Genomic DNA, 11,666 nt, shown 5'->3' with positions numbered 1-11,666 from the left:
GCAGCGGGCCGTCGGAGCCAGCTCCCGGCCTCCCCGGGGCCGCAGCCCCCCCCCCGCCCGGAGCTGCTGAAAGGGAGCCGGCTCCCGCGGCCCCCCCATTCATTAATAAATTAGCGGCACGCTCCAGCCGAGCGCGAGGCACCCACGGGGGAGCGGGGGGGGGGGGGGGGGGGAGGCCGGGGGCCGGGGCTGAGGCCGGGGCCGGGCGTCGGGCGGGGCGGCGGGGGGCAGGTTTGATTGTTCCCCGCGGGGTATATAAGGGGTGTTAAGGAGGGTCGTGTGCCAGACACGCAGCCGACGGGCCCCGGGCCGCTCCCCCCCTCCCCCCCGCCTTTCCCCCCCCTCCCCAAAATCCTCCCTCCTTCCCCCCCCCCCCCCCCCCCGGCGGAGGATGCTGGTGAAGGCGGAGAGCCCCGCGCCGCCGGCGGAGGACGAGCTGCTGCTGCTGGGCCTCGCCTCGCCCGCCCCCTCGCTGCCGTCCAGCGCCGGCGACGAGGAGGAGGAGGAGGAGGAGGAGGAGGAAGAGGAGGAGGAGGAGGCGGCGGCCTCCCCGGCTCGGCCCGGCTCGGCCCGGCCGTCGGGGCCGCGGCGCAGGGAGGCGAAGCGGCGGGCGGGGCGGTGCCGCACGGCGGAGGCGGCGCAGCGCCTGAAGCGGAGCCGGCGGCTGAAGGCCAACAACCGGGAGCGCAACCGCATGCACCACCTGAACGCGGCGCTGGACGCCCTGCGCGACGTGCTGCCCACCTTCCCGGAGGACGCCAAGCTCACCAAGATCGAGACGCTGCGCTTCGCCCACAACTACATCTGGGCGCTCACCGAGACGCTGCGCCTGGCCGGGGCGGCGGCGGCGGCCAGGGGCGGCCCCGACGGCGGGCTGGAGGCCAGCCCCTCGCCGGCCTCCTCCTGCAGCCCGGCGCCCTCCGCCTCCCCCTACGCCTGCACTTTATCGCCAGCCAGCCCCGACGGCTCCGCGTCGGACGCCGAGCACTGGGCGCCCCCCCGGGGCCGCTTCGTGCCCCCCCCGCCGCCGCCGCTGCCTCCCCGCCGCTGCCTCTAGCCCCGCCGCCCGCAACCCCCTCCCCACGTTTTCTCCACCCCCCCTCCCCTCCGTCCCAAATTTTCTCTGCCCCCACCTCCGACGTTGCACTTTGTCCGCTCTCCCAGCTCCCGGGCCTTTTGTGTGTCCCGTCCCCCCCCCTTCCTTCCCTCCCGCTCCCCATTTCGCCAGCTGTCCCTTGTGATGTACGAGGTTTGGGGTGGGGGGGGGGGGGGGGGGGTCCAGAGAGAGAGAAAAAAAAAAGTTGTTTTGTTAGGGGGCCGGGTTAGAAGTCATTGTATAATTTGTAGGCTTTGTGAGGGCTGAATGCAAGCGTGGAAATTTAGGCTGAACTCTCTATCAAAAGCGAAAAAAAAAAAAAAAAAGAACCGTCGAGGGAAAGGGGGGTGTGAACCGGGAGGGGAGGGCTCCTCATGCATTATTTATTTCGACCTTTAGGGGACGAGGAACTCCCCCCTTCTTTCAGGAGATTAAAAATAAATCAACAGACTGAAAACCTAAACAGACACGGAACATTACAGCGATCAGCCCCACACGTGTTCACATTTATTTATTATAAAGAAAGATTTCATGGAAAATATGTATTTTTTTGTATAATTTACAGAGTTTATTCTAGTATGTATTTACAGCTGAAGAACAAAGGGACTGTTCTTGTCATAAAATATAAATAAAATATCTAATTTTCATAACTTTGTTTGCTGCTTTTTTTGGCTGGCATGCCGCCTGTCAGGAGCTGGGGGGCTCCTCCGGCACAGGGGGGACTGGCAACTGCCCTGGTCTCTGCCAAAAATTGGGGTGGGCTGGGCAATGGGCCCCCCGGACCCAGCCGAGTTTGTGGGGTGCAATGGGGTGACCCAGGTGCACGCCCCCTTTGCAAGTGCTCCAGGGTTCATCAGAGCTCTGCCATACGTTTTCATTTCTAAAATTCTGGTTTGCTTCTTCAAAAACACCCCCACACACCTCTTCTTTTTTTTTTTTTCCCCAGTGGAATAGGAGCAAGACTAAACTCGGGGGATGTCAGCTTAGTCCCAGCGTTGGGGCAGTCACTTTTGGGGTGAAAAGGTGCTCGGGGACGAGGGGGACAAGAACAAAACCCCTTCCTCTCCCAGCAAAGGGAGCCCCCAGAACTGGCTGTGGTGTGGAAAGGAGCCGCCAGAAACACACACGATCGTCCCTATAGCAGCACGTCGCCTCCATCGTGTGGTTTCTCAAGCAGCAACGCTGTGTTTAGGTGCACTGGGAGCTCGCTGGGGATCTACTTTTGCCTCCCGATGCAGAAGGTGTAACTGCCTAAAACCCTTCTTCAAACTGATGGCTCCTGAGTTTCACCGAGAGGGACGTAGGACATAAGCGCTACCCAGAAAATAAAAATGAGTGAGCTTAAATAAAAACTGGTTTGGGCTTAAAGAGGAAGGCTCCGTTCCTCCACCTCTCTCCTGTACCGGTGAAACCCACACCGCGGGCAGGGCCAGGGTGAGCTCAGAGCACCTCCGGGGATGTCTCGGGTTATCCCATGGAGACGTCGTCTCCTACACAGGGCACCCAACAAAGCGCTGAGCAGGAGCAGCCCGTCTGCCCTCGGCCTTCATCCTTCCAGTCCTTCCTTGCTCTATCGCCGCCCCGCACTGGCTGGGCGTCCTCATCCTCCGTGCCCGTGCCACGAGCCCAAACCAGGGCGTTTTTAGCCCAGCATCATTAGTCCATCGCTGGCAGGGCCGGGGGGTGTCTGGTGCACTCGGAGGCCCTTCAATCATTGCCCCGTGCGCCCAGCAGCGCTTTGTGACTTCTGGGTGCAAACACCTGGAAATCATTAAAAACCAGCGGAGGCGGCTGAATGTATTAATTAAATAAACTGCGCGGCACATGAATCTGCCCGGTGCCCCCGGATCCTGGGAGCGTGAAACCCGGCCCGGCGAGCGACGTCCCCTGAAGGGGGCAAAAGGGAAAAAAAAAAGGAAAAAAAAAAAAGGAACGTGTGAAAAGAGAATTAGTAAAATTAGGTTAGCCCAATAAAACGTGCGGGGGTTCGCCCCCCCTTCCCCGCAGCCTCGGGCGAGCGGTGCTATCAAGCCTGATCTATTGTTTCCCCCCCTGGCAGGGGGGTTATTGTGTGATAAATAATTCCTGGAGGACAGAAAAAAGAAAAAAAAAAAAAAAGAAAAAGAAAGAAAAAGAAAGAGAAAAAAGTGGGTGCATTTGCATAATCGCGGCTTTGATGTGGCCAGCGATATGAAGCTGTGTCCCCCCAAATCTGCCGTGGGCCAGAAGGAACAAAACAGGAGGCATCCTTTCAGTGGGGCTGGCAGCGTGTGGGGTGGCCTGTCGGGAGCGGGATGGCTCCGTCTCTCTCCGTTAACAACCCCTCTAATGATTAAACTCCAGGAATGCCAACAAGGAGCCCAATGCCCGGCTCGCCCTTGTGCCGTGGTGGTGATGGGGAGCATCACCCATCCCGCCGGGCAGACGGGAAAGAGAAGGGGGCGGATGGGGGTCCCACAGCCCTTCCCTGGTCCCTTCCTGGCTGTGGGCACTGCTGCAAAGCCGGAGGGTCGCAAATTATTAGCAAAATCCCGGTGGCTGCCCGGAGCCTTGGGAAAGCAGCCTGCGGGCCCAGAGCCCTGCAGTGGGCCTGGTGCTGGGCTGGGGGTGTAAAAGGCAAAAGTGCCCCTCGGGGTGGAGTGGGGGAACGGGGGGGGCTGTTTCCACGGCTGCACCTTGCCGAAAAAGCGTAATTCCTCATGACAAAGAGGTCGTCTTCCCTTTAAAGTGTGTTTATGATCCTTCTGCACATTGTGCGTTGGCATAAAAGCTCCTCTGCGCTGCTGGAGCCTGCCGGGCTGCTCTGTGGCTCCTGAGGGGGGGGTTATACACACCCCCGGCTCACAGATAGCCACAGGGAGCCCAACTCACCCAAGGGCCGGCACTTGCTTTCCTCTCGTGTGGTACACAAACCATTGGTGCACCCGTGTGTTTCCACAGAGCAAGCCCGGCCTGCACCCGGCCTGCACGGCCAGCCACCGTGCGGCCCTTCCCCTCTCCCCGGCACACATCTCACACGTGTGGGACGCACGGCCTGGCCTTGATTTACTCCTGTTACGGACATTTTTCTCATGATTTTATTGTCACAAGGAGGCTTTGGTTTCGTGATGGCGGAAAAAAAAAAAAGTAATGCCATTATGCTGCGAAGCAACTGGATTAGGGTTCACCTGTTACAGGGCATCCTACAGTGCACTCTAATGACTTTGTTATTGAAATGTATATTACATTAAGTAATTAAGCACACGTGGGCTGCTTTTTTAAGACGGGATTCATTATTGTTTGCATAATGTTGTTTTAATTGAAAGGGCCAATCATCTGGGATATTAGACAGTTACGTCTTATTTCCACACAAAGACACGCATGTAGCTTAGAGAAATGCAATGTCTCTACAACGAGAGCACACCCCAAAATGTCTGTAAAACATACAAATGGGGGTATGCCCGTGTGCCTGGGGAAAGCAGCTGACGCTGGGGCGCATCCTGGCCGAGGACCAGGCCCTGTGGGACGGGGACAGCGCATCGCTGTGGCGAGGGGAGCGCAGCGCTCCACACAGCCGTAGGGGCTGGGGGCTGCACCTGATCTCTCAGGAACCGAGCCATAGAAAACACCTCCTGTAAGGGTTTGGGCTCGTCTGGTAAAACTTTGCCTTTGTTTTGTCTGGATTTGACCTGTGCAGCCCCCATTCCTGCACTGTGTGGACAAAGCAGGCCAAAGCACTCACTGCAGCTCAGCACGCTTTTGTGCGGCAGTTGTAGCTCTGCGGACCCCTTCCCCGAGCAGAAGTCTTGGTGGGATTTTTACCCAGCGTAGGGGGATGCCTTTCTGCTGGGCAAAGTCTTGCATCTCTAAACCTGTCTTGATTTGTGCCCAGCTGACACCTTCCTCCTCAGGAAGCACCCTGCCTTAAAGCCGTGATGCTGTGCCATCTGTGCAGGCTCAGCACACGTTTTTGCTGTCACCGTGGGGCAAACCCGAGCTCGGGCTTAGTGCTGTGCCTCTGGGCCAGCACAGCAAGCTTCGGGCTGTGCTTTCTTCCCCGCAGCCCGCAGTGCTGAATGCAGCACGGGCGGTGATCTTGCAGCGCTGGGGCTGGAGGCAGAGCACGTTAACGGCCGCCTTGAGGAAAAGTCGCACACCGGGCAGAGGGAAGGCGGGCTGCTGTGCCGGTGGGCAGCGGGGACTGGGCCTCCTCCCATCCCCCTGCCTTGATTAAAAAGGAGAGGGTCCGGACCAAAGCTGAAGGCATATTTACCTTCGTGAGTTTTAGAAAAGTTAATTACTGCTTGGAGCAAGTTGGTATGGCTGTCCTGAGCTGCCTTTTATTAGTAGTCGCCTTCATTAATTTCCCTCGCTGGATTTGCTGCTAATAGCTGCTTGGTCCTGGGCAGCACAAAGCAGCATCTGTGCCATTGAGCAGAAAAGCGGGAGTCGGGCAGAGGGGGGCCGGGGGGGCGGCGAGGGGGGGACGCCGTTTGCAAATCATCCCCTATTAACGTGACGGCCCGCGCGGGGCAGGCAGCAGCCCCGTGCCTCCCGTGTCCAGCACGGCCGCTTGGGCTTCGGCCTGACGGTGGAGGGGGGAAAGCCTGGGCGCCCCGGTGCTTGTGCTGGCTTCTCCCACCCGCTGAATCGTCCGGGCCTGGTCTGGGTGAGGATGCAGGTGTCAGCGCGGCATGTCGCCCGCCTCGTGCCCTCTGCCAAGGCCTGATGATGCCCCAGTTCTGCCTGCGCTCCTCGTGCCCATCTGTAATGGGGTTCGGTTGTTGAACATGTTCCCTTTCAGTCTCTAATTGACTGATTTTTATGCAAGAGCGCATGCAGCAGAGCACGCGAGGCCTCTGTCTTTCGCCTGGGTGCTCACAGAGGGAATTCTAACAGCACAAACTTCCTTCACCAAACACCTTCCCCAAAGCTCAGGAAAGAGCTCGTTGCCACACCGTCAGCAGCAGAAAGCTTTTGTGCTTGGCTTACTGCTTTTACCAGGTGAATATAAGTCCTGCAGGCTTTATGCCCCTACAGCTAATGACAATATTTCACTGTTCTAACGCAGTGCAGCTTCTCTCATTTTGTAGAGACCATGGGGTGACTGCTTCCTAATGGTCATTCGTGGCTCTCGCCTCACGCTTGGGAGTATGGTGTGATTAATCCACCCTAAAAAGCACATTGGGTAGCAAGTTCCTTAATACACGACTGAATGCCTGTGAAAAATAAAAACAAAACAAAACAACAAATAACACAAAACAATGCAAATCTTGGTTGGTTCACATGACTTTCTTCTGAAGCCAGAGGAAATGGCAGAAAGGAGATTTTTTTTGGCCAGTAGCTCTAAGCTGATGCTTCCAGCCAAACGATTAAATGCTCTGAGTCAGCTGCTTAGTTCCCCCGTTAGCCCCCGGTTTGTACCAGACACCGCATCAACCCGCAGTGTAAGTTCGGTGTGTTTCGGGCCACGTACGTGCTATGGCTGCCTAAAGGCTGTCGGATATGTGTGGATACGTCATTATTAAGGCAAGCTCTGTGCTCAAGCACCGGCTAATGGCAGGGCGCTGAGCAAAGCTCTGAGAGCTCCAAACATGAGCCCCAGCCTGCCAAGGTTACGACCGATGGAAGCCATCAGGCTAAACGTTACGGTGTTGGCTTTAGGTGGGAACTGGGCAGGCTGACACTCGACACTGACTTTCCTGAATTGCTCATTCAAAGATCTGTCAGTAGCCGTACGTTTAGCTGGGGTGGGAAAATGTCTTACATAAAGCAACAAAAGAAACCAGCTGCTAAATGCTAATACCCTATATTAGGAGGTACTCCAGATATTAAGATTCCCCACACAAGAATTTATTCAAAAGCATATCTAAACACATTTTCTTTGGTCAAACAAGCAGCAGAGACTGGAAAAGGCATTGCTTTCTGCGGGTCTCTAAACCACACACACTTTACAACAGGCATCGCGGGGCTGGCTGTTGACAGTGCGCAAGGACACTTTGTTCTCCAGGGATTGTTAGGGAGGTTTTGTTTTGTTTTTAATTGTCTCTATAGAGAAGGAAAAGGCTTTAACGCAGCATCACTGCTGCCGGTTAATTCCCAAAATCTTGCTGACCATCTTTGTTTCCCCTTGGCAGTTTAGAGCTCTGTTTTGCAGCAGCACGGAGCTCCGTATGCACAATTTCTGTCACTTGGTTAAAGCCAACGTTCTCCTCCTGCCGCAGACAAGGCAGCCCTTTATTGGCTGCAGAACAAGATAACTGGCTTAATCTTCCCAGTAACACGTGAGTTTTCATGTATCACTTTAATCTGTGAAACACTGGGGCTGAGTGTACCGTCACATGCCGATTTTACTTTTCTATGAGCGAGTGACTCCCGGGCTCAATGATGGATTGTTCGCTCCCTTTTAACAACAGTCAAGATGGTGAATGCCCTGGGGTGATAGACAGTGTGCAATGGGAACGACAGCAAATCTGATGGCCCAGTTCAAGTTCACCTGACAAAGCTGAAGCAGTCTGCAAGCAGCATTCGAGAAAGGATTATTCACACTAGCATTATATTTTTGAATGCATTTTTCTTCCTGTGCAGCTGCCCAGCTCCCCAGCACTGAAGGTTTATGCACCATAATAAAGAGATTTAATTTTTTTTTCTCTCTTGCTTCTCACTCTTTACACCTAGTTCTGATTGTTCAGCACAGTGATAGGGCATCTTTCCAAACAACTCGGCACAAACCACGTAGAAAACAATAGCATTGCTAAAAAGCGGCAACAAAAGCCTAAAAATCTCTGCCAGTTGCAGAAACAAAAGCTTATGGTTTTGTTAAAGCTAACGCCGTGGTGCTGGGGACCCATCTTTTTGTGGAAGTTTAATGCTGTGTTCCCTTTCTCATGACGCAAATCTCCTAAAAGAAGCAGTCCCAGCCCTTGGGCCATGGGGCAGGGAACCTCCGGGTTTGGAGGAGAAGAGAAGAGAGCATTTTCAGTGGAGGGAGCTAGTGACCTTGGATGTAGCAGGGAAGCTATGTACCATTTTTCAGATGAAGAATCCCCTGGTACATGGATGACTGCACACGCACACACTCTGGATGCCTTGGCATAGTCTTTGAAGAGTAAAACCAAAGTCTCGTCATATTTTATTTTGGCTAGAGAGGCAGGTTCCTGAGCAGCAGCCAGTGTTCGGTCCAGTCCTGCTATTCCTGCCAGATGTGGAACTAAGGGGAATATGCACACCTCTTTCTTGAAATTTCACAGAAGTAGCTTTTGGCCTCCCGGTTAGGACAATAACACCAGGAGAGGTGTGCCGAAAGAGACCTCTTTTGCTCTCCGGTGGAATAGAAAACCAGATGCAGCCTGTATGTGCAAAAATATGCTTTTAATCAAAATCTGCAGAGTGTCCCTAGCGAAGGCTGGAACAAACATTCTCCTGTAAACTCTGAATCTGAATAGTGTTGCTGATAGCTTTTATTTTCCTTATCCCTCAAGCAGAAGCTCCAGTCTGCTTAACTCGGCTTTGAAGGGGTGCAACATGCGGGGTGAGGAGCTCCCATTCCCTCTTTCTTCTGGATGCTTTCTCAGTTAAGAAAGGCTCACCAAGGTGGGAGGCAGCACAACAACATGTGTATGCATTCTCTGACCGTGCTGCCAGGTTTGATTCTTACCACCTAAGCAGCCTGTGCGGGAAAAAATAGTTCTGCATTTCATACTTTCCAGTTCCCCAGGTGGTGGCTCATGAGTGTCCAAGGAGGAGAATGAAGGAAGGAGAATGAACTTCAGGTTTTAGTTTAAAATAAAACAAAGCAACACAAGACAACAAAATAAAATCCCACAAAAGATTGTTTCATAAAATGCAAAAAGCTGCAGCTGCCTCTAGCCCATCATACACTATTGAAGCATGTGGCCGGCACGCATGCCACAGGCTGCTCAGCACTGGCGTTAAATGTCAGGGGCTCTCTGGGTGTGTGCTATGTATCAACCACAAAAAACAGCAAAAATTCAGCAAAAATGTTTGAGTTAAAGGACATATTCAAAGTCACAGCTGTTTGTATGTGCGAGAGTAAAGTGTGTTCCTAGAACAAGCAGAATTGTCAAGAAAATCCCTCCTCATGTAGGGATTTAGGTTTTAAAGATTTTAGATTTAAAGATTTAGGATTTAGTCTTCGGCTGCATAAGTGGAGCAAGGTGAGAGGATAAGTGTGTGGGGTGTTGATAGGGGCAGTGTGTAAAGATACCACTTAGAGGACACCTTTTTCACTCACAAGCAACCCCTTAAAGCCCTAGCACCTGCTCTGAATAGCTGATGTGAGCTGTACCTGCGAGTGCCTAGCTCACACAGCAAACAAGCTCACGTAGCCATACAACTAGGGCTGTGCACTGTCTGCATTCGCGCCTGGGGAGGTTATTTGTTGGAATTAGCTACAGAATCATTCGCAAAACTTACGGTGTTCACAGTTTCGTTACAGTCAGAAGAGATGTGTTGTTCTTAAGTGAGAACTATTCCACTCTCTCCTGAGAGTGTCTTAAATGTAGCAGGCCTAAATTATTCATGTACAGTTTTTCCTGGCTCGAGACTAGTATTTTTTTCCTTGAAGAACAGCGGATTTTTTTGGCCGTTGCAGTTAAAACCGTATTTCCTTCTATTTAAATGTTGTGTGGTCACACCTATACGTACATACCCCTCTGAAAGAAATTGTTTTTATTTTTTAACAACCCGAAACATCACCATTTGTTCCCTGAAGCATTTATACAACTTTCTGTGAATTTTACAGATGGTTGAAACACAAGTCTCTGCTTCTGTCTCGCTCTGTTTCCTACTCCATTTCCGAAGAGCAGATGGTGCCTGTTGCCCTCACTGGGTCTGCTGATGCACTGGATGTTTATCCAGTCTCGTAACACACCTCTAGATGAATTTTGGAGGCTGCTTTCTTCTTCCTCTTATGGTCTTCTGCTAAGTCTGACAGATGGCTATAAGAACAAGCGTTTCAGATGGTACACGAGATGGTAACATGGTAATACCAGCTGGGGTGCACAGACCAGAACTTTCCCAAAATGGTGCAGGTAATGGCTGACCAGACTCACGTGAGTGTCATCTCAGGGCCTCTGTTCTCACGAAGACAACATGCTCCTAGAAGTGTGTAGGATAAAATACTGCCCATCTTACGGGTAATCTTCTGCTTGGGTCTCGTGTGAGTCTACACTGGGGGCTCTACTGAGGGTCTTGTTAAAGAAAGGCAACGACAGATTTCATTGCACTCCACGTGTTGGTTATTGAAGAAGTAATAAATTCCTCTCTTCCCAAAGTTAGAGCGTGAAACATCTTTGCTATTAACAGAATGAATCTGTGGGTCTGTGAGGTAGATGAGGCCTTTCCCATTCCCTGTCACCCAGCCTGCGGAAGAAAGGATACATCTTTTTTTATCAAGCATCACGGCCCTTGCGCTATCCCACCCAGTACTTCCTGCTTGGCACAGCCCACACTCTGCTCACGTCAGTCAGTTCAGTGATTCCCAGTTTACACCTGTGTCAGCAAAAGCAGAATGAAACCCTAGGAGGTACTGAGTGAATATTGCTTGAACATCCCAGAGACACCCATGTGATGAAGGTTGATTCTGAAAGGTTGTACCCTTGGCTTTTAACCAAAGAGCTCAGTTCTCCATTAACTAAACAGGGAATTATTTTAGGTTTGCCAATTTTGGGAAGGAGGAAGTGTGACAAAACCCGCTGTCTTTTTTAGTGGTTCTCCTTCAGGTGTTTCCACAGGACACATCCTCGCAGCCTGGCTTTAGCCTAATTGGGTGCAGACTGCTCCTGTGGCACTCTGGGGAGCGTTCGGCTTATCTGCTCTTGCTGTGACACAGCAGAGAAAAAAAAGCACTGCTCACAGCAGACACACACCTGCACATACCTCCCTCACCTTATGTCGTTTAGAGAGGCTATGTCCTCGTACAGCATATTCTGCTACTTGAGGGGATATGCAATAAATGGAGTTCACCGCAATACAAACCTTGCAGGTCAACAACAACATCTGTTCCATTGGAGTACTCATAGGAGAAATGGCCGTAGGCCAGACCATACTCCGTGGCTTTGTACTCGTTCTTTACCACCTTTGTGTTATTGGACAGCTTCACAAACTCCCCCAGGATGTAGGGCTCCACGCTCACACATCCTTTTATTTTTCTGTTTTCCAGTATCTGAAAAGAGAGTTTCAGTGACAGTCATCCATGCAGAGATGTGAAAGCAAGAATGCTAAAGCTCCTCTAAGGGAATGTTTGTATTTTCCTCCTAGAACTTTCTGTCATAAGATGGATGGAAATATCCTCCATATTAACCCACTGCTGATTCAAAAGACAGGCTGCTTAGAGCTCACGTTTAACTAGAGCAACGATGGCACCAACACAAAGCCAGCCTGGCAGGCCAAACTGAGCAACAAATTCTACAAATATCTAGTTTGTTCAGCAAATGAGAAACTTCTTTCAGGAGATTCTATCTAAAGAACAAGCTAGAAAAATGAAAAGATTTGAATAAACTTGCACCTGGTCCTTCTTCAATGTGCAAATAATCACTGGGTGATTTTTATTGTTGTTATTGTTGTAGTT

The 11,666-nt window shown here is 52.0% G+C and overlaps 2 protein-coding genes across 2 annotated transcripts in view; one reads left to right on the top strand and one right to left on the bottom strand.

Annotated features, from left to right (window-relative positions):
* The first annotated feature begins 391 nt into the window (after nt 1-391).
* LOC136790766 (neurogenin-2-like) lies at nt 392-2,965 on the top strand. The gene has a single exon (XM_066996476.1). It carries the CDS (start codon nt 392-394, stop codon nt 1,055-1,057), a length of 666 nt encoding a protein of 221 aa, XP_066852577.1. The 3' UTR covers nt 1,058-2,965.
* A 5,540-nt stretch (nt 2,966-8,505) lies between these two features.
* The window catches only part of LOC136786339 (alpha-protein kinase 1-like), a 28,779-nt gene continuing 25,618 nt past the window's right edge, over nt 8,506-11,666 (bottom strand). The window contains 2 exon segments of the mRNA XM_066996471.1: nt 8,506-10,459; nt 11,075-11,261. Coding sequence (XP_066852572.1) covers nt 10,263-10,459; nt 11,075-11,261 — 384 coding nt within the window. The 3' untranslated portion in view covers nt 8,506-10,262.

Source organism: Anser cygnoides, chromosome 4 (assembly GCF_040182565.1).
Source record: "Anser cygnoides isolate HZ-2024a breed goose chromosome 4, Taihu_goose_T2T_genome, whole genome shotgun sequence".
NCBI classification, from domain to species: domain Eukaryota; kingdom Metazoa; phylum Chordata; class Aves; order Anseriformes; family Anatidae; genus Anser; species Anser cygnoides.
This window is presented reverse-complemented; position numbering and strand designations above follow the sequence as displayed.

Coding starts and splice junctions, on each gene's coding strand:
- LOC136790766 (XM_066996476.1), top strand. CDS start 392: ATGCTGGTGAAGGCGGAGAGCCCCGCGCCGCCGGCGGAGGACGAGCTG.